Source organism: Leguminivora glycinivorella, chromosome 14 (assembly GCF_023078275.1).
Source record: "Leguminivora glycinivorella isolate SPB_JAAS2020 chromosome 14, LegGlyc_1.1, whole genome shotgun sequence".
Classification (NCBI taxonomy): Eukaryota; Metazoa; Arthropoda; class Insecta; order Lepidoptera; family Tortricidae; genus Leguminivora; species Leguminivora glycinivorella.
Window position 1 is genome coordinate 3,320,936 of NC_062984.1, and position 19,027 is coordinate 3,339,962.

At 38.5% G+C, this 19,027-nt stretch overlaps 1 protein-coding gene and 1 non-coding gene across 2 annotated transcripts in view; both read right to left on the reverse strand.

The window, feature by feature from the left end:
• Positions 1-15,497, reverse strand: part of LOC125233375 (sodium-independent sulfate anion transporter-like) — a 59,702-nt gene extending 44,205 nt beyond the window's left edge. The window contains exon 1 of the mRNA XM_048139368.1: positions 14,931-15,497. Within this exon, the coding sequence (XP_047995325.1) occupies positions 14,931-15,336 (406 nt within the window). The 5' untranslated portion in view covers positions 15,337-15,497. The remainder of the gene's footprint in view (positions 1-14,930) is intronic.
• Positions 15,498-16,098: 601 nt separating this feature from the next.
• Trnak-uuu lies at positions 16,099-16,171 on the reverse strand. Its single transcript has one exon. It is a non-coding gene; the product is annotated as a tRNA-Lys (tRNA).
• Positions 16,172-19,027: the final 2,856 nt, after the last annotated feature.

Here is a 19,027-nt window from a genome sequence, read left to right on the forward strand (position 1 = left end):
AAGTTTTTACTCGTTTTTTTTTTATCAAGCAAATATTGTTGTACATACAGTCAGTCATAATATCCGTTTACCACCTTCATTCATTATTTATAATGAAACGCACGAATGACGGTTGACAAGTAACGCTTTATTTCAAAACTACATATGGGAGCATAGACACATGTTACACATATTCTTAACTAGATGGCGTTAGTAACCTTATTTTGATGTAAGTAACAACACCCCCACTATATCAAAATAACAAATAAACTAATATTTCATAGGTGCAAACCGGGAAACAATATTTTCTTAACTTAATATCACAATATTTTTCTCTACAAAGTTAACAAATTAACACAGGTTAATAAATAACTAAATAAATGATTTACTAACAACAAACAAACAGCAATAAAATCATTTTTAAACCACACTAAGTGTTTTCATAAACCTGTATTGTTTCACCTCCAGTAAACCTTTACTTAACATGTCAGTTTCTACAATATCATTATTAATCACTTCTATAATGCAATTATAAACCTTGAGTTAACAATAACATGTCAGTATCTTCACTATTATTACAATTTGGATTTTCAACATTTAATTTACATTCCACAGAAGTTTCAAACTTTTTCAACTTACAACTTAACTATGATTTGAAAATATTAGAAAAATCATGAACACCAATAGTTTTCAAATTATCATAATGCTTATTTACAAATACACAAGGCTCAAGTTTCCAATTTTGTGTATCCTAATTTACATAAAGATTCATCCACTTTTTTTTTATACCAAGCAAGTGATGATTGCTTTACAACATAAACAGCCTTTTTTAATTTCAACTCGTTTAAATCACTGACAGGAAAACCTTCTGGCAAATGCATAAAAATACTTTTTTAAGTTGGCCATTGAGAAAAGCTGTTGTGACGTCTAAATGAGTTACATTCATATTCAACTGTACACTTAAGGCAAACAGTAACCTCAACATTGAGTGCCTAATAACAGGGGAACATGTCTCTTGATAGTCTACACTGAGCTTTTGCGTAAAGCCCTTAGCTACAAGCCGCAATGATAACTCACTTTATGTCACAAACACATTTCTTTTTCAACACCCACTTGCACCCATTACACTACTGGAGCATCGACAACTTCCCAAACCTCGTTGTCTTCAAACGACTGCAGTTCATCGGCCATCGCCTGCAACCACTGTTGTTTCTCAGGACCACTGACAGCTTCCGCATATGTCATTTCATCTTCTCCCACATAGGTGCATGTATTTGCAAAACTATACTGCTCAGGTTTCTTCCTCTGTCGATTCTGACGTTCTTCACAGTGGGCAACTTCTGTGATACCTCGGGTCTTCTCGGCTAAGCATCTACTGAAGACAGTTGAATTTCAGGTTTCAACTGTGACAGGCCTGCATCTGTTCTAGATATATCTTCTAAGGACTGCTGCTGTACTTCCTCTTCATGCTGTTCACCTTCATTTTCCACGTCTAGGTATTTTAACTCAGAGTCGCTGGAGCTTTGCTGGTTAATTCTAATTTAACCACAGATTCCTCTGTCAACTCCCCCACTGAATCTGTGTTTTCTACACAAACTGTGACTGTGTCGTCATTCCTTTTCTTCTCAAGAATCACAACATCTCGACTTGTTGTAATCTGATTCTTGACTGTAACCTTTCATGTTCTCAGGAAAATCTATTCCATCGACTAATTCACGCTTCACTTCGTAGCCGTTGATATTTCCTTAATATCCGGAACACAAAAAACAGGTACTTTCGTATTATTTGCTGCGACACTGTCTAAGAATAAGCGTCTAAAATTTTAATTTTGCAGCCAAGTTTCGTTCGCCGTATTCAACATAAAAATCACTTTTATTGAAATCTTCACTGAGAAAACAACGCTAAAATGCGTTAGTCTGTTTTTTCTTCTCCGATTCCTCACTTAAAAGTGGACATTGGCTTCGATAATGGCCTTCGTTTTTACATTTATAACAGGTTATGTTTTTCGTGTTTACATTCGAGTTTGACGTTTGACAGGTCTGTTGTCTATGCTTGCTAGTGTTGCGACAGTTCTTCAAGTGACTTGCAACAAATACTGAATTGCATTCCGTTTCACTTACTTGACTTGATTCCATATCGAGTAATTTTGTCTTGATGGAATCGGCCGTTATACTGATACCAGAGTGCTCGATAGCCATAATCATGGGCATAAAACGTTCTGGTAAACCAGCAAGCATCAAAGAGCCCACCCATTCATGATCAATTTTGAAACCCGTACCGGACAATCTCTGCGAAGTTTCAACTATTTGTGTCACATAATTCGTCATATTTTCACAGTTTTCCAGTCTGATGGATATTAAATGACGAAGCAAAGTAATCCTCCGCGAAAATCCCGAATCGTCGAACAAAGTCTTCAACGCCGTCCACAATTCCTTCGTGGTCTTTGTCTTCTTTATATGCACAAATAATGATGAATCTATCGTCAAAATCAGCTTCGCTCGTGCTTTTGCGTCTGCAGCGTCTACCACTGTTGTAGTCCCGTCTGCCGCAGGTTCTTCCTTGATATACTTGTTCGCGCCTTCAAGTATCAGCAAATTTTCTACTGCGAACGCCCAATCGTCGTAATTCTCGCGACCTTTCAGCTTCGGCACGTTCGTCAGAAAATGAGAACTCATTTTTAAGCACTTTACACGAAAAACACTAACTATTACAATTACTTTTTAATTAAAAACGGGATGGGACCCATAACCTATAATGAAACGCACGAATGACGGTTGACAAGTAACGCTTTATTTCAAAACTACATATGGGAGCATAGACACATGTTACACATATTCTTAACTAGATGGCGTTAGTAACCTTATTTTGATGTAAGTAACAACAGTGCCGATTGGCAATTCCCAAATCAAAAGACAGCCGAAAAAAATAATAACCAAAATCACTTGATGGCGATTTATTCATCACTGGTAGATCGTAGAGCATCCAAGTAGCGCTTGTAATTAGGCCCAGCCTTAGCCCTTTCAACCTAATAAAGGTTTTTTGTTTTAACGCTTAAGCCTTCGAAGTTATATATTTAATTGTGTTTTTACGCCGTGGCTTGCGTGGGCGACGGTCGCGCGATGGTCGCGCGACGGCGATGCGACGCATACGAAATCAAACCTTATCGATATGGAAGTATAAGACGCGACGGCGACGAACGCGCGACGGTCGCGCGACCGTCGCCCACGCAAGACACGGCGTTAGCGTTTAACGGGATAAAATTTTCGAAATCATTTTAAACAAAAACTATGTATGATATCCACGCGGGAGTTTTAGTCATGCTTTTGTGGTAGAACAAGCTATCCCCTGGTTGATTAAAAGGATGATGTCCGATTTTTGGGCCAAAAAAACACTGTGTATGGGCTCTTAATAATAACTTTACTATTGAGTAGTTCAATTTCTCCTTTTTTTGCCAAACTGTACAATCCTTAGACTTATATTGACCGGGATATAGACCGTGATTACCTTTTTGATTTTTGTCGAGCTCCCGATATTTCGACGCAGTTGCATGCATCATGATCACGGAAAACTGACGAAGGCGGGTGGATGTTAAAGTTGTATAGACAGCGCGCGATCTACCCTCCTTCGCGCGCGTCGGCTGCGTTCACTTTCAGCGTTACCACTGGTCGCGTTCACACTCGATGGTCTGTCCAAACACACTATACTCACAGTGTCACTACGTTTGTTCAATTCTGACTTCACCGGTTTTTTACACAAACAAATCACTGGATTCCATACATTAGATAGTTTGAAGCCATCCTCACGATTGAAATTTTTATATTTGTGAATCTCAATGGCTTCTCTTACCAATCTAGGGAATGTAGTGGCGTTCCGTCGAAATTACCTTAGGACTATGCAACTCGATCCAATGATTTGCACCCGACTCAATGAATCATCAAAACTCTTATTGTACAATCCTTGTACTTGTACGCCTTCACGAGTATTATTTTGAGTGTAAACGTGACCTACCGCCATAAAGAAGTAATTAACAATGTTATCAAGTCATCAGTGTCAAGTTTCAGCGTCAGTTTTCACTTAATCAGCTACCCGATGCAAGCTTGCATTGCTGTCATAACAAGCGCATTTAGCGCATACCTTAGTTCTGTTTTTAATAACTCGGACAGTATTATTTAACCAATACCAAATATACATAACCTAAGCACAAAATTAAAATAAAAAAAAAAAAAACCCGATCGAGCCGACCCGAAATGATCGAGAAGGATCTGAAAGCCCTGAACATCTCACCAACGACAACCCAGGACAGACGGTCCTGGCGCCTACGTACAAGGAGGCCCGACCCCAATTGAAAATGGGAATGTGGCAGGAAGAAGAAGAAGAAGAAGAAGAAGAAGAAGAAAAAAACCCCGACCGCGACATAGTAGACCGATTTTTATGAAACATGGCTAAGAACACTCCCGACTAAACTCAGCTTTCAGACAAAAAGACTAAATATAAATCGGTTCATCCGTTCGGGAGCTACGATGCCACAGACAGACAGACTAAGGTAGTTTTTAGATCCGAAGAATGACGGAAAGAAATCGGATGACGGGGATCGGATGTAGTCCGTAAAGTATCATACAAATAGTTAAACGACTAGAACGGATCTCATTTTCATGGATTCGGATCGGATTCGGATTGAACGTAGTTCGAAACCGCTCTTAGATTCTGTAGGTATTTTGCACCTAACGCAAATCACAGTTTTTCTTACATACCTATGATTCTTGTCACACCAACGTAATAACATTAATGACCCAACTATTATCTCGTTATTCTCAATCGATTCCCAATAATTATTCTCATGGGAACATCAGATATGTTAATCGAAGTACTTGGAATCCAAACACATCTCCAATCATGACAATTGCGTCTTTGTGAAACGTCTAGAATGATCGACTGATCGTCTTGTAAAAATGTATAATGTGGCGTTCAACGTCTAAAGTCATCCCAATGTCATCCTGAGAATGATAGCGGACAAGCCTGATTGTCCGCTATTGCTACACTGTGCGGGATTACATTCCCCTTTGACCACCATACAGTGGTAGCTCTGTAGGTTAACTTTGTATGTAAATATTTTAGATTTAGGCTCCTACTAACCCTTAATTAATTGTCACTTTCATTCATGTATGTACTAACAAAATATGTGTCTCTGTTACACGAAATAAATAAATAATAATAATAATAATAAAGGGACCGTATGCTTCCATATTGAACATCGTCCTCCTTTTATTCGTGTCCGCTTTGATAACTAATCGCAAGATTTGGCGCAGATACTAGTTTTACGAAAGCGACTGCCATATCTGACCTTCCAACCCGAATGGTAACTAGGCCTTGTTGGGATTAGTCCGGTTTCCTCACGATGTCTTCCTCCACTGATAAGCGACTGGCAAATATCAAATGACATGTCGCACATAAGTACCGAGAAACTCATTAGTACGAGTCGGGGTTCAATATTGACCATTTCAACAAAATGTCTTAAGTATATTTTTTTATGGTATAGGCGGCAAACGAGCAGACGAGATGTCCGATGATGGGAAACAGTCATTGCCGGCCATGGACATAAGCAACATCAGGGCATCCACTTATGCGTTTGCAGATTTATGTGTTCTGCCTACCTTTTTTGGGAGTACACGCGTGAGTTTATGTATGTAATTTCTGATAAAATAGACTTTGTTATACAAGGGGACAAAGTTGTATCTATTAATTTGAAAATAAAAAGATGAAATGTGTAGATTGGCGTTGATATTCATTATTAGCTAATGACGACACCAGAAGTGTCGTCAAAACGTAAAAACGTTATTGGTCATTAAACCTCTTGAATTAATGATTTTTTTGTAAATATAAATAGCACCCGGGATTTCTGGTTGAACTTGAAAATGGCGAAGTAGTCATGAGATTTTTAAATGTCATTTGCTCATTAAAGATGTTTAAAATGTAAATATACGGCTTATTATGTAAAGAACTAACGAGGAAGTGCTGGAAATTAACTTATAGCTTTTGGCATTGGCGCAGTTGTCATAGTCTTGACGGGTCATTGAATCTGGCAAAGCATATTTGTCAGTACAGTCATTATAAGACATATCGAAGCGCTCGGGGTGCTCAAAAATATTATAACAAATGGCCTGTTTCACCACAGTGACATTTGTCACCTGACAGTGACACTTCGCCGTTTATTACCTGTTCAGGGGGTCGATTTTTGAGTCTCACTGTCACTAAAATACCGGTTGAAAACGGTGAATTACCTATTATTTTCAGTGACAATTTTCTGAATTCGAACGCCGTGAGACTCAAAAATCGGCCCCCACTGGGAATCGATTTCTGAATTTCGAACGCTCTAATTCGCTCTAAAACGACGTAAAGTAACTCTATGGACGTAATGCTATTTTCGAAAAAAGGACGACTAGTAATTTTAAAAGTAATGGTAATTACCACTCGTTTTCGGTTGTTTTAGTAGAATTTAATTCGCTAGTAGTGGAGATATTATTGAACGAATTTCAAAAATCGGCCCTCTGATCGTAATCGATTAGCATGTTGGCTACACTGGATCTGAGTCGTGTTAGGATGTCCGGCTAGCGACGGACAGATATAGCTCCCGCGAACCACTCTCAACCGGCGCGACGCCGGGTCTGCTACGTCTTACATCGTACAGGGTGACGTTTTAAGGTAACGTTTTTTCAATAAATGACACCCACTATCGAGAACAAATTGTTGACGCTTCGATTCAAATAACCCTCAACCACACTTAGGAAACGTAATTTAAAAAGTAACGTAAATAAACATCATCCACTTGTAGGTCGACAGTGAAATCAGTCGTTTTTATTTTGTAGTTAGGCGACATCACACACACATGGGGGTTAGTTACATTTAGGTAACTGTATTTTTATCCGCATCCCTTTCTTTGAAATAATCGAAAGTCATAATGTAATGGTTGCCAAATTATCATTAGTCGTAATTCTGAAACGGTTAAGGGTCCCCCCACATATAGCGTCTCGCGAGCGTCGCGTCGGGCCAACTGTATGGGCAAAGCATGACGCCGCGTCGACGTCGCGTCGACGCGACGTCTTTTTCCATACAGTTGGCCCGACGCGACGCTCGCGAGACGCTAGATGTGGGGGGACCCTAACTATTCAGGGTTTTCATTGTTGGTTGGTGGGTTAGGTTAAATAAAATAAATAAATATTATAGGACATTCTTACACAGATTGACTGAGGCCCACGGTAAGCTCAAGAAGGCTTGTGTTGCGGGTACTCAGACAACGATATATATAATATATAAATACTTATATACATAGAAAACATCCATGACTCAGGAACAAATATCTGTGCTCATCACACAAATAAATGCCCTTACCGGGATTCGAACCCGGGACCGCGGCGTAGCAGGCAGGGTCACTACCGACTGCGCCAGACCGGTCGTCAACGTCGTTAGGTTAGGTTTCTTTGAAACGACGGACCTCAAGGGCAACGCTGGCGGGATATCGGAAGCCTACAACGAGTGACCGAAACCCTGCGCAAAAAGCGAGCGTCGGAACACCCCAGGGGGTTCAGTCCGTGGGAGTCGGACATACCCACAGGCTTTCTCCCGGGCCAGTGGGATCCATAACGGATTCCCCCTGGGTAAAAAAAAAGGTTTTTTTTTATGGCAATCCTGAAAAGTTACGCGTTTCTGAGAAAAACCAAATTATGACTAACGAAAATGTGGACAAACGATACATTACGGCTTAAGACTTTATACGAGTAAGTAATTATTACTTTATTGCTTTCATAGGTTTACATAATATACCTATAGGTATTTCAGTACAGCTACGACTATGAATCCTGTAACACTGCAACTTTGCACTGTTGGGCACTGCAAATATAATTCTTAATAACCAAAATGTTCTATCATAGCAAAAGCTATTATATTTTGTAGCCCATTTAGATGAGTCACCCTGTATGGGCAGCACACGTGCGGCGGCATGCGCGGCACGGATGGCCCACGTGCCCCGTGTTTGGAAATGACAACTTGTTTGTAGGGGACAGTTGTAGTTTAGCCTGTGTTAACATGTTTTAGTGAAAGTGGAAACTTATACGTTCGTATAGTTTGGTATAGTTAACTATAGACAGACGGTCAACCAATCTTAGCACTACAAACAGGAGGAAAATTTGAAAAATGTAGGGCTCACCGAGGGTCTTTATAAACTTGACGTTACCGGAATCATCGACACTTAAAAAAATATTGAAAATGTAAGGGTGAAGGTTTAATAACATGCCTAGACACTTGCACAGGCGCCGCCTGGCGGGATAAAATGTCAGTGAGCCTCCTCATTGGTCACAAATCATTAACTACCCTGGAAAACGTACGACTCAAAACTACACTAGGTTGTTGATCTAATATGCTATTACGGTTCTATTAAGATCAAGAAGTTCTCCCTTTCAATTTAATTTAGTATAGCGCCATCTACATGTCATTATTTAAAGTTTTATGTTAAAGTTACGGCACAGAATATAGTATAATAGTATAATAGTACAGAAGGCCCACTGCTTTGATGTTCACAAAATGCCGCCTTTTTAATTGCCTACAAAATTATAACAAAGAAACGAGCCGCACGTGCGCAGCGCCGGACGATAGGGTTGCCTATGGATTAAAAGGAATACTCAGATAAAATGTTATACTATTATAGTCAAGTTTTGGGTACTCTCTAGGTATATAATACAGTATTCATATATTTTTGTCTAAGTCCCTAACATCGCAAGCCTTATTGAACTTTTCCGTGAGACAATCAATAGTAGATCTGTGTAAGATTGTCCTATTTTATTCATGATGGCTATTTAACTAAGCAATATTAGCCATTCCACACGCGGACATCCCTTATGAACCTTAAAAAAGTATTTGCGACGTAAAGTAACAACGGAAAGTACGAACGTGCGTTCCGTGAGAACGCGCGCCACCCCTGATTAGGCCGCGAACTCGCGGCCGCCAGGATGTACTTGTAGCGCGGCGATAGAATCGCGGAGTGAGCCGCCCCTGGCCCCGTAGCCGAATGGCATTTCTCCGACGCCAAACGAAAGCGATACGCCGCTGGCTCTGTCGCGCCAATACGCAAGCGCGATAGAGATAGATATCTACTAGCGCTTCGTTTCGTGAGCGTTTCGTGAGCGATTGTGCCATTCGGCTAGCCACCCTGGTTACGGCGCGTTACATTGGGTGTAGTGTAGAACGTGTATAACTGAAAAAGTTTATAAAACACATTGGTATTATTCTACCTACATTGTGTCGGATAATTTATATGCCACGAGAACTTCTTAAAAAGTGTATAAAAACATACAATGTTTGATTTGACAGTGTTGAGAATCCAGTCTCGGAGCGAGTTCAAGGCAAAACATTCGAATTTCGAATACCTACTTGTTGGTTGGCGATAACTTTCGACGATTAAAAAAATACCAGCAAGAAATGTCACTCTGCACATGATAATTTTGGTAAGTATTATATGCAAATGTATGCTCAAAAGTCATCTAAACTAAGCGTATTCAATATCTATGGTATTTGACCTTGAATGAACTGTTTGACAAGTACCCATGCCTTTTCACCTAGACACAGCAAAAAATGGCGCGTACAGAAATCCACACAAAAAGTCCACTTCTCGGTTCAATCAAATTAAAATTGTAATTCAATCAGTTTATTTTTCAAGAACCTATTTGTAATTACCTAGATAATTAATTGTAATCGATTGATAAAATTGTTTTGGTACTGTCCAAAAAAATGCAATGTAAATTGTGAAAATGAAAACATAGTACACCGATATGCTGGAGTGTCTGTGTATCGTATGTCATCTAAGTCTCAAGTGAATGGATGGACCGATTTCGATGCGATTTATTTAGATGAAAGCGTGTTTACTATCAAACGAATTTCTATGTTTCCTAAGTTTGTAAAAGTATCAGATCTTTTCAAAGCTTGGTAATGTTATTTTTGTCGTAAAATGGTTAATTACATAGGCTTTTAATTTTTTTATTTTATAGTTATCTTCATCGTACCGTCTTAATTCTTCTTCTTCGTGTAAAGGGATCAAATGAAACTAAATCATCATTTCATTTCATTTCATTTACACGTTGTTGAACACCGGGGACACTGTCTCATATGTGTTGTTGTTTGGGGGCCGCCACAATCTCAGAGTATGTCTGCCTGGAGATTAACCTTTGATCGAACCACTCCCGTCATGAGTCTGTTGGGAACTTTCCAGACTGCCCACTTTTCCTATCCCCCACAAGCGCGGATCCAGCTTCGTGCCCAGGGGGGGGGTCACGTGGTAAAGGCCCGGGGCCCCAGGGGGGGGGGCACTTGGTCTATTTGTATGGCCAACTTAGGCTCCCACCCCCATGACCCCCCCCTGGATCCGCGCATGATCCCCCAGGAGGCAGGTGTTCCGCTGGTGACATTTGTAGCGAAGTATCGTACCGTGTGATATCTACTACTAAAAATCTACAAAAATTTGACTAAAAACAGAATATACGAATGTTTATACCTACAGTTTCTACGGCTTATCTTTTTATTTGATCTCAGTGGGGGTCATACTGGTTCTAAATTCTAGTTCTTGATTTAGACAAAACAGAGGAAAATCTTTTCGACCATGACCGCATGACATTTTCGTCACTCTAATAATTTCCATTTATCTAATAATAGTAGTCATATAACGACAATGAATAATGACGTCTATGACTAATATGATACACTTGTCAAAACAAACAATTTTTCATGCTAATTGTTACTATCTATATTTAGTATAGTTCAATAACTGAAATGAAAACTGGGAAAACGAACATAATTACATTTGTATAAATTGATTTCGATTGGACACGATATTACACGACAAGACATTTCACAGGATGTCAGCGCATAACTCTTAAGTGTGAAATAATATTTACATTACATTGGAAAATATTTTAATGCTGTCATATTTGATAAATGACCATAATTTAAGTAATGTGGATACACCATTAGCCGAATTTTTACTGTTTTTGGAGTACCTATAGCGAAAACTACACAAGCACTATCTTGATCGTAAGTCCTTTCCAAACGTTTTGTAACATGCCCCCATCGGCACAATTAGTCCACTAGCTCTTAATTGCTATTTAAGCATAATAATATGTAGTTACCCCTTCTATAATGTAGGTATGTAGGAGCAACCCTAACGCCGTGGCTTGCGTGGGCGACGGTCGCGCGATGGTCGCGTGACGGCGATGCGACGCATACGAAATCAAACTTTATCGATATGGAGGTATGAGACGCGACGGCGACGGTCGCGCAACGGTCGCGCGACCGTCGCCCACGCAAGACACGGCGTAAGACTGAAAACAATACCAAACTGGGATGAAACGCCTATATGAGACGAGTTAACTATTAATAATGTACTGTGAGCTGTAAAAGTGCATGGCGAATTAATCAATGAATTCATTTATAATTTCTGCATTTAATTTCGCTGCTCACTGTACAACCAATGACAAACATTTGTTTACATTATATCATCTAACTATATTAACCATGATAGAGGTAGAACAACGATAATAATGGCACTGAACGGTCAAGCTTCCCTGCCTATGACGCATATACTGAAAACATACATAACCAGTACATATAGTAACGTATTTACTGTTTACGTTAAGGTTGTTGCGTTTTCTGTTAACCCTTATACTTAGGTCGTTCCCCATTCCCATTACAGAAACCATAGGGTAGTCTGGACCTTTGGGAGGCATGCGCAGAGCCGAAACAAATAGGTAGAGCCCCTTTTGACACTTTAATGAAATGTGAGGAAGGAGTACACCGAACGGATGCTATCCTTGCCCGTGTCATGGGACGCGCGCAGAGGCAGCACCCGCCAGGGTGTAAGGACTATTTATTTATTTATTTTGTACAATAGGCGAACTTAATGCCATAAGGCATTCTCTACCAGTCAACCTTTGGGCAAAGCAAAGTTGTAGGCGGTGCAAAATTACAAACAAAAGAACTATAATTAGGTATTTTTAAAGACACAATACATGCAACGACTAAGAATACAGAGGAATAAACATGCACATGTACGACTATGAGATTGAATGTAATCTAAAATGAAAGTTATTAGTATTACTAATAGTGAGGGTTGATCTACGTTTTTGAATCAATTAGAATACGGAGGGCGATTTTTGAATCTCGCATACGGGATTTTGTCACTAAAATACCGGTTGAAAACGGTGACCTGCTTATTATTTTCAGTGACAATTTTCTGAATTCGAACGCGTGAGACTCAAAAAGGAGTTCAAACATGGCATAATTTTCTCTGACGGGAAGTTTTATCAAAGTTTACTCCGAGTGTAGGTGATTTGGTCACACTTCGCTTACTTACATAATTAACTTACCCGGTTAGATGGCTATCGTAACAATATTATTGATGAAGACGATACAGGAGCGAAAATGCTAAAATGGAAAGGAGCCCCCTTTCAATTTGGGAATTTTAGTTAAATACACTAGTGTTATTAACTAGATTTATCGAAAAAAATTGTCCATCCAGAACAACTCAGTTAAAAGATATTGCGAAAAAATCTTTAAAACCGAGGTTCCGCTTTCGATTGTTTCCTCCTTCCAAACTTAATAAATCGGAACGAGATTTGAGAATCTGAATATTTTGTTACCAATCTTGAATATCACACCTTTTTTGCGCCGCAATGAAAAATGCCGTTTTCGGAATTTTTTGATTGGCTCTAGCGTCTTTAAAAATAAAAATATCCAAAAAATCAAAACGGTCCTACACAGATAAAAATAATAATAATCTGTGTTAAAAAAATCATTGCTCTATCTTAAAAAACCAGGGAGGAAATAGTCGAGAGCGTTTGTATGGAGAATTGACCCCTCCTGTATCGTCTTAAGGCGGAAACAAATTAATAACTAATGAAAAGACGGAAAGTTGGGTTTAATGATAAAAGTAGTTATTTTTTTTTAGATAATTTCATTGATTAGGCCAACCATCTAAAAAACATTTTTATCCAATTAGATGAGTAGGTATGTTAGCTAACTCTACTAACAATATTAATGAAATAGTTAGGCAATAGGTACCTACCTTATGTTTCTATCTATATAATGGTTAGAGGTGTTCAAACTCGTGTAAAACATAATAATAAAAACCTAGGTGTCGTAACACACATAAAAATACTATAAAAACATTTATGTCACATGGCCTATTTTATTTTACATTCGACTTGTCGAATATCAGCTGTGTAAGAAGCAACTCGCAAAATAATACACTTCGATTGTGCTTTATGTCCAGTATATGTTGACCTCATGTTTCATTATAAACTTATGAGAAAGTAGATCGTGCTTACACTGGTAATGTTTGGCGGTGCCCTCGACAAGCGATTCAAGAGCCAAGGTGATACGTGTACAATACCGTGGAAATGTACAATACGGCGATTATGTTCAGTTTTGAAGTGTAATTTCATTATAAAGTGATCAGATTTTATTTAGAATAAAATGGAATTACCAAGCCAATAATTGGTCATTGAATTAGATTAAGAGCGATTATATGATTTCGCAAACATTAAAATCAAGAGTGAACAGGCATCTTCTGGGCGCGCTCACTCCATCGTAGGCCACGTCTTTGCCTTTGGCTAGTCTGTGGCCAAGAGTAAGCCCATTTATAATTAATAATAGAAAAAATACCATATGCAGTACCGGCTGTATATGAAGATTTTATAAAAACATGTTTTACTTCTACGGTTATTTGTCTGGTAGAAATGGTAGAACAATCAATTAAAGACAATAGACTATTTGAAATAAAAAATAGCCGGAAAACCATATTCTAGTTATTTGCTTCCTTATTATCTTTAAGGTTTATGTTAAAATGCTTGATATCATTATCATCCGTGTCAAATCAAAAATAACACGATAGAACAAATGTCATCACCTAATCTAGGTTTTAAATTCCTGAGCTATAATCTAAGTAGCAAATTAACACGTACCTATCTATGATGCAAAGTAGGTAATGTATTTGTAACGTATAGATTAAATTTATGAACTTTGACATCAGTTGCTTGGGGGTCTTTAATGGAATACTTTTTTTGTGTCATCTTATCTCCTTCTAGAATAGAGATTTTGTCAAATATAAAGTGAACGATCTTTAACCCTTAAATGCATAGTGATGTATATATGCATCATCTATTTTTGACTCTATTGACAGCATGTCAAAATTCAAATTTGAATAAATCTTTGTCAAGGTCATGCATTTAAGGGTTAAGAATAATCTACATGACTTATATTTTGCCCTGGTTTAATTGCCAGTTGACAACAATACATAAATTATGTTAACTGTCGATAGGTATTTAAAGTAGACTATTAAAATAATAAGACATCGTTAGATCGTTACCTACTTTAATTTTATCGCAAAATTAAGTACCTATATTTAAATGGCGTATCGCATTCTTTACATACCATAATCAATTATATTCTCCTACTTAACAATTTAAAATGAAAACTTAAATATTTTTTATAACACGTAAGTGTGGTTGTTTTTCAATTTCAAAAACCTTGTCTGAGATTCCACCTGAATTTTACTTGAATTACTGGTGACCGAAGAGATGGCGATTTCCTCGCATAACGTATCACAGATGAACGATACAGCGAGAAAAAGTCGCCAGCATCCTAGGATCCTGCGGCATTGTACTCAAGAGCGTATTTTAGATTTATTAATGATTATGTTTAGTCTTACTTTTTATGTGTAAATTAGTTCATGTAAATAAAAGTTAAGTTAAAATAGAATGATATTTAATGCACAACACAATATATTCAGCACAAGGACTTTTCCGTAATAGAAAGTCATTATACATATTACTGCGAAGTTTGTTTCTCAATCGAAATTAACACTAAGCAATGATTTTCGCTTACACGATGTATAAAAGTAAATAAATACTCACTGGAATAGTTAGTATGACAGCCCCTGGAACACGCCGCGCAGTCCTTCGCGTCCACACTCAGAGACAAGGTGGGGGCCAAGCTCGGCCGCGGGCACAGCTTGCACCCCCCGTTGTACACCTCACACAAACATACGTTCTTGTCCATACCCTCCACCTTCAGCTCGTTCAGTCCCACCCCGAACCCATCACTCTTCACTAGCGACGTCAAACGATTCTGAATATACCCACACGAATGCGGACAAACCAAATTCTTATTAGAAACCGAATTTAAATTGTCATTTTGATTCGTGTCCAGATCTAACTGGTATTTATCTTCCTTTTTCGAATCCGTGCTCCCTGTCATAAAGGAAGTTAGGGTAACTTCAGACGCGGACCTAACAGTATTATTCAGCTTATATTTAGTCATGATTATTTAGTAAAATTAAAATAGTGTTTTGAAAACCGACGCCCGGGACATTTCCTGACACAGGAATGTTTTTATCGGCACTATTTACGGTTATTTATTGTCGGTGCATGTTCGCGCTCGATTTATGCGATTTGTGGATTGGGTGCGTTCGTCCGCCGCGCCTGCCGACAGCGTTGTGAAGGCTTGAGAGTGTCGAGAGACTCGAGAGTCGAGGGTGTTCAGACTTGGTACATAGTGAACTTATACCTATGACATTGATGACTTTATGTGTGTATGTGTAGCTAGCATTTTTTTGATGATAAATAAACAATAGTTTAAAAACTGTGGATCTAATGAGCGTTTATCGGTAGGTGATGAATTAATTTCCTGTAAACAATTGTGGTAGGTATATTTAATTTAATTTTAATTAGTTCTGTGTGTTTGTTTTCTTAGCTATTTTATATTTGACATAAAAAATATACACCAAAAAATACAGTTAAGTAGGTAACTGTTCATTAAAATAAATATAAAAAGTAATACAGTGGGCCCAAGGTAATGTAGGCTTTTTTTTAATTACATAATGTTAATCAAAAATAATCCAAAAAATTAACAAATTCCTTTAAAAATACTTGCAAAAATATTTAAAAATAAAATATCGTTCAAAAGAAAAGCTGTATTACTATTTACTAAGCATTATTTGTAAAAGTTGGAAAATATAAATTAAAATAATTAAAACATGGTCTATATATTAAATAACAAAAATAAAAGCAAAAAGTAATTGGCCGCCCGAACAGGGACTTGAACCCTGGACCCTTGGATTAAAAGTCCAATGCTCTACCGACTGAGCTATCCGGGCCTTGAAAGACTGGTCGAAATAGTGGTACGCTTGCTGTGACCACGTGATCTTACACTTACATGTGGTTATATCGATAAGGAAATGAACACTTGTGCTATTATTTAACATTTTGTTACATGATTTATGTAAAAATACTTGAGTTGAATAAAAGACTGACTCATAGCCACATGGTAATATACATAATTATTTTGTTTAATTTTACTATGGTTCAGTAAGTATAGGAACTTATAGTGGCTAAAATGTAGGTACATAATCATAATCAATAATCATAAATTCAACAAAAGAAACATGGCATTGTTAGAATAAGTATGTTTTGATTTGGTTTTATAAGTGCTGAAATAAGATCTATAAAAATATAGTTGTAGATAATGTAACAAATTCAAATACCTATGGCTATTTTTAACCCCCGACGCTTAGTTTGACGTGTCTGTCTGTCTGTCTGTGGCATCGTAGCTCCGGAACGGATGAACCGATTTCGATTTAGTTTTTTTTTGTTGGAAAGCCGAGTTAGTCGGGAGTGTTCTTAGTCATGTTTCATAAAAAATTGAAAATCGATCCACTATGTCGTGGTCGGGGGTTTTTTTCAAAATTTTAATTTTGTGGTTAAGTTATTAAATTAATACTTTTTAAAGTTTAAAATTTCGAAAGTGATAAAACGAGACTTTAATACAATACAACGTCATTTCTAATAATAATTACTCTCCCCCAAATTACGCAGGACATGAATGCGTTTCAAATCAAGGTTTTTTACTGCTAAGTTAACTTAGTCTCTATTGTCAGCGTGGAAGGTTAAATATTGATATGCCTGTATTTGTATGCACTTGCCGCCCTTGATAGTCCAAGGTTACGCGAGGGGTGTGTTGTACAGTCGAGGTCATAAATATAGTTTTTTTTTATACCACGTCGGTGGCAAACAGGTATACGGCCCGCCTGATGGAAAGCGGTCACCGTGACCTATGGACGCCCGCAACTCAAGGGGTGTCACGTGCGCGTTGCCGACCCATTAGAAACTTGTACACTCCTTTTTTGAAGAACCCCTTACTGTACAGTTCATCGGGAATACCTCGACAGGGAGCTCATTCCACAGCCGGAGCGTTCGTGGGAGGAAATTCCTCTGAAACCGCACGGTGCGCGACCATTTAGGTTGCAAGGTGTGTGGATGAGCGCCCTGTCGATGGCTTCAGTACCGCTAAGGGTTCAATACCGCCTGTGAGTTTGAGATGCGGACTAAGTGCCAAAAATATGTACCCACAACCTTAAGACGATACGATACAGGTCAATTCTCCATACAAACGCTCTCGACTATTTTCCTCCCTGGTTTTTGAAGATAGAGCAATAATTTTTTCAACACAGATTATTATTATTTTTATCTGTGTCGGACCGTTTTGATTTATTTGCTATTTTTATTTTACTAGAGCCAATCAAACATTTCTAAAAACGGTCTTTTTCAATATGGCTCAAAAAAAGGTGTGATACTCAAGATCGGTAACAATAAGCCAAAAAATCTAAACGGTCCGACACAGATCATTTCATTGTCATTTAGATTCTCAAATTTCGTTCCGTTTAAATAAATTTTGAAGGAGGAAACAGTCGAGAGCGGAACCTCGATTTTAAAGATGTTTTCGCAATATCTTTTAACCGAGTTGTTCTTAATGCACATTTTTTTCGATAAGTCTAGTTAATAACACTAGTATATTTAACTGTAATTCCCAAATTGAAAGGAGTCCCTCCTTTCCATTTTACGCCCTGTCTTGCGTAGGCGACGGTCGCGCGACCGTCGTCGTCGCGTCTCATTGCATCGTCTACTTCCATATCGATAAGGTTTGATTTCCTATGCGTCGCATCGCCGTCGCGCGACCATCGCGCGACCGTCGCCCACGCAAGCCACGGCGTTAGCATTTTCGCTCTAGCGTCTTAAGTCACGACCTGCAAACTCGTCGCGAACATCTCGTGCTTTCTAGAAAATTCAAAATTAGGGATGTACCTACCGACTATTGATTTGGCCGACTAGGCCGACTACCGACTAGTCGGCGCTGGAGTGGCCGATTAGTCGGCCGACTAGTCGGCTAGTCGGCCAAAACAGTTTTTTTTACTATATTCACATTTTGAATGTCATTTTTGGTCTTTCGTTCGCGCTTTTCATGTTTTTTTAGTTTTCTACAGTTTCAAAGGTCTATGAGAATATTTATACACATTTTTCATTTTTAAGAACCGGTTTGGCATAGTAGTAGGTAGTCAGTTTGCCTATGAAATTGATAGTCCTAAGAAGGACATTTATTTCTGTGATGATCACAGATATTTGTTGTTTTGACTAAGTAAGCCACAACAAGTTGGTACATAATACAACCGCATCACCTCTTGATTTATTTTTGTACTGTTTTTCTATCACATAAAGTGCCGACTAATCGGCATTTTGTGCCGACTAGTCGCCGACTAATCGCCGACTACAAAAGTGGCCGGATAGTCGGCTTTCCCGACTAGTCGGCGACTAGTCGGTACATCCCTATTCAAAATCCATCCAGTTTTTCGTGAAACCTCGAACCTGAAGTATCATATTACGTAGTTTCTAGCAAATTCGCAATTTGTCCCCATTACGGTGAAGCATCGGAAACGAGCGATCAGCCGATGGTAGACAATCGAACGATTACCTTGCTTCCAGGTAGTTCGGCGAACGTGATACAAACACTTTTAACCAGGGCCTTTACGGCTCAGCCACGACATTGGTCTAAGCGCGACAGCGGTGAGCGGCGGCCATACATTTTTTTTTTTTCCAATTTTATCACTTATCCTTTTTTTTTTTTGAAAAAAAAAAAACAACTTAAACTAATTTTGTACATGAATTAACTTGCCAAACTG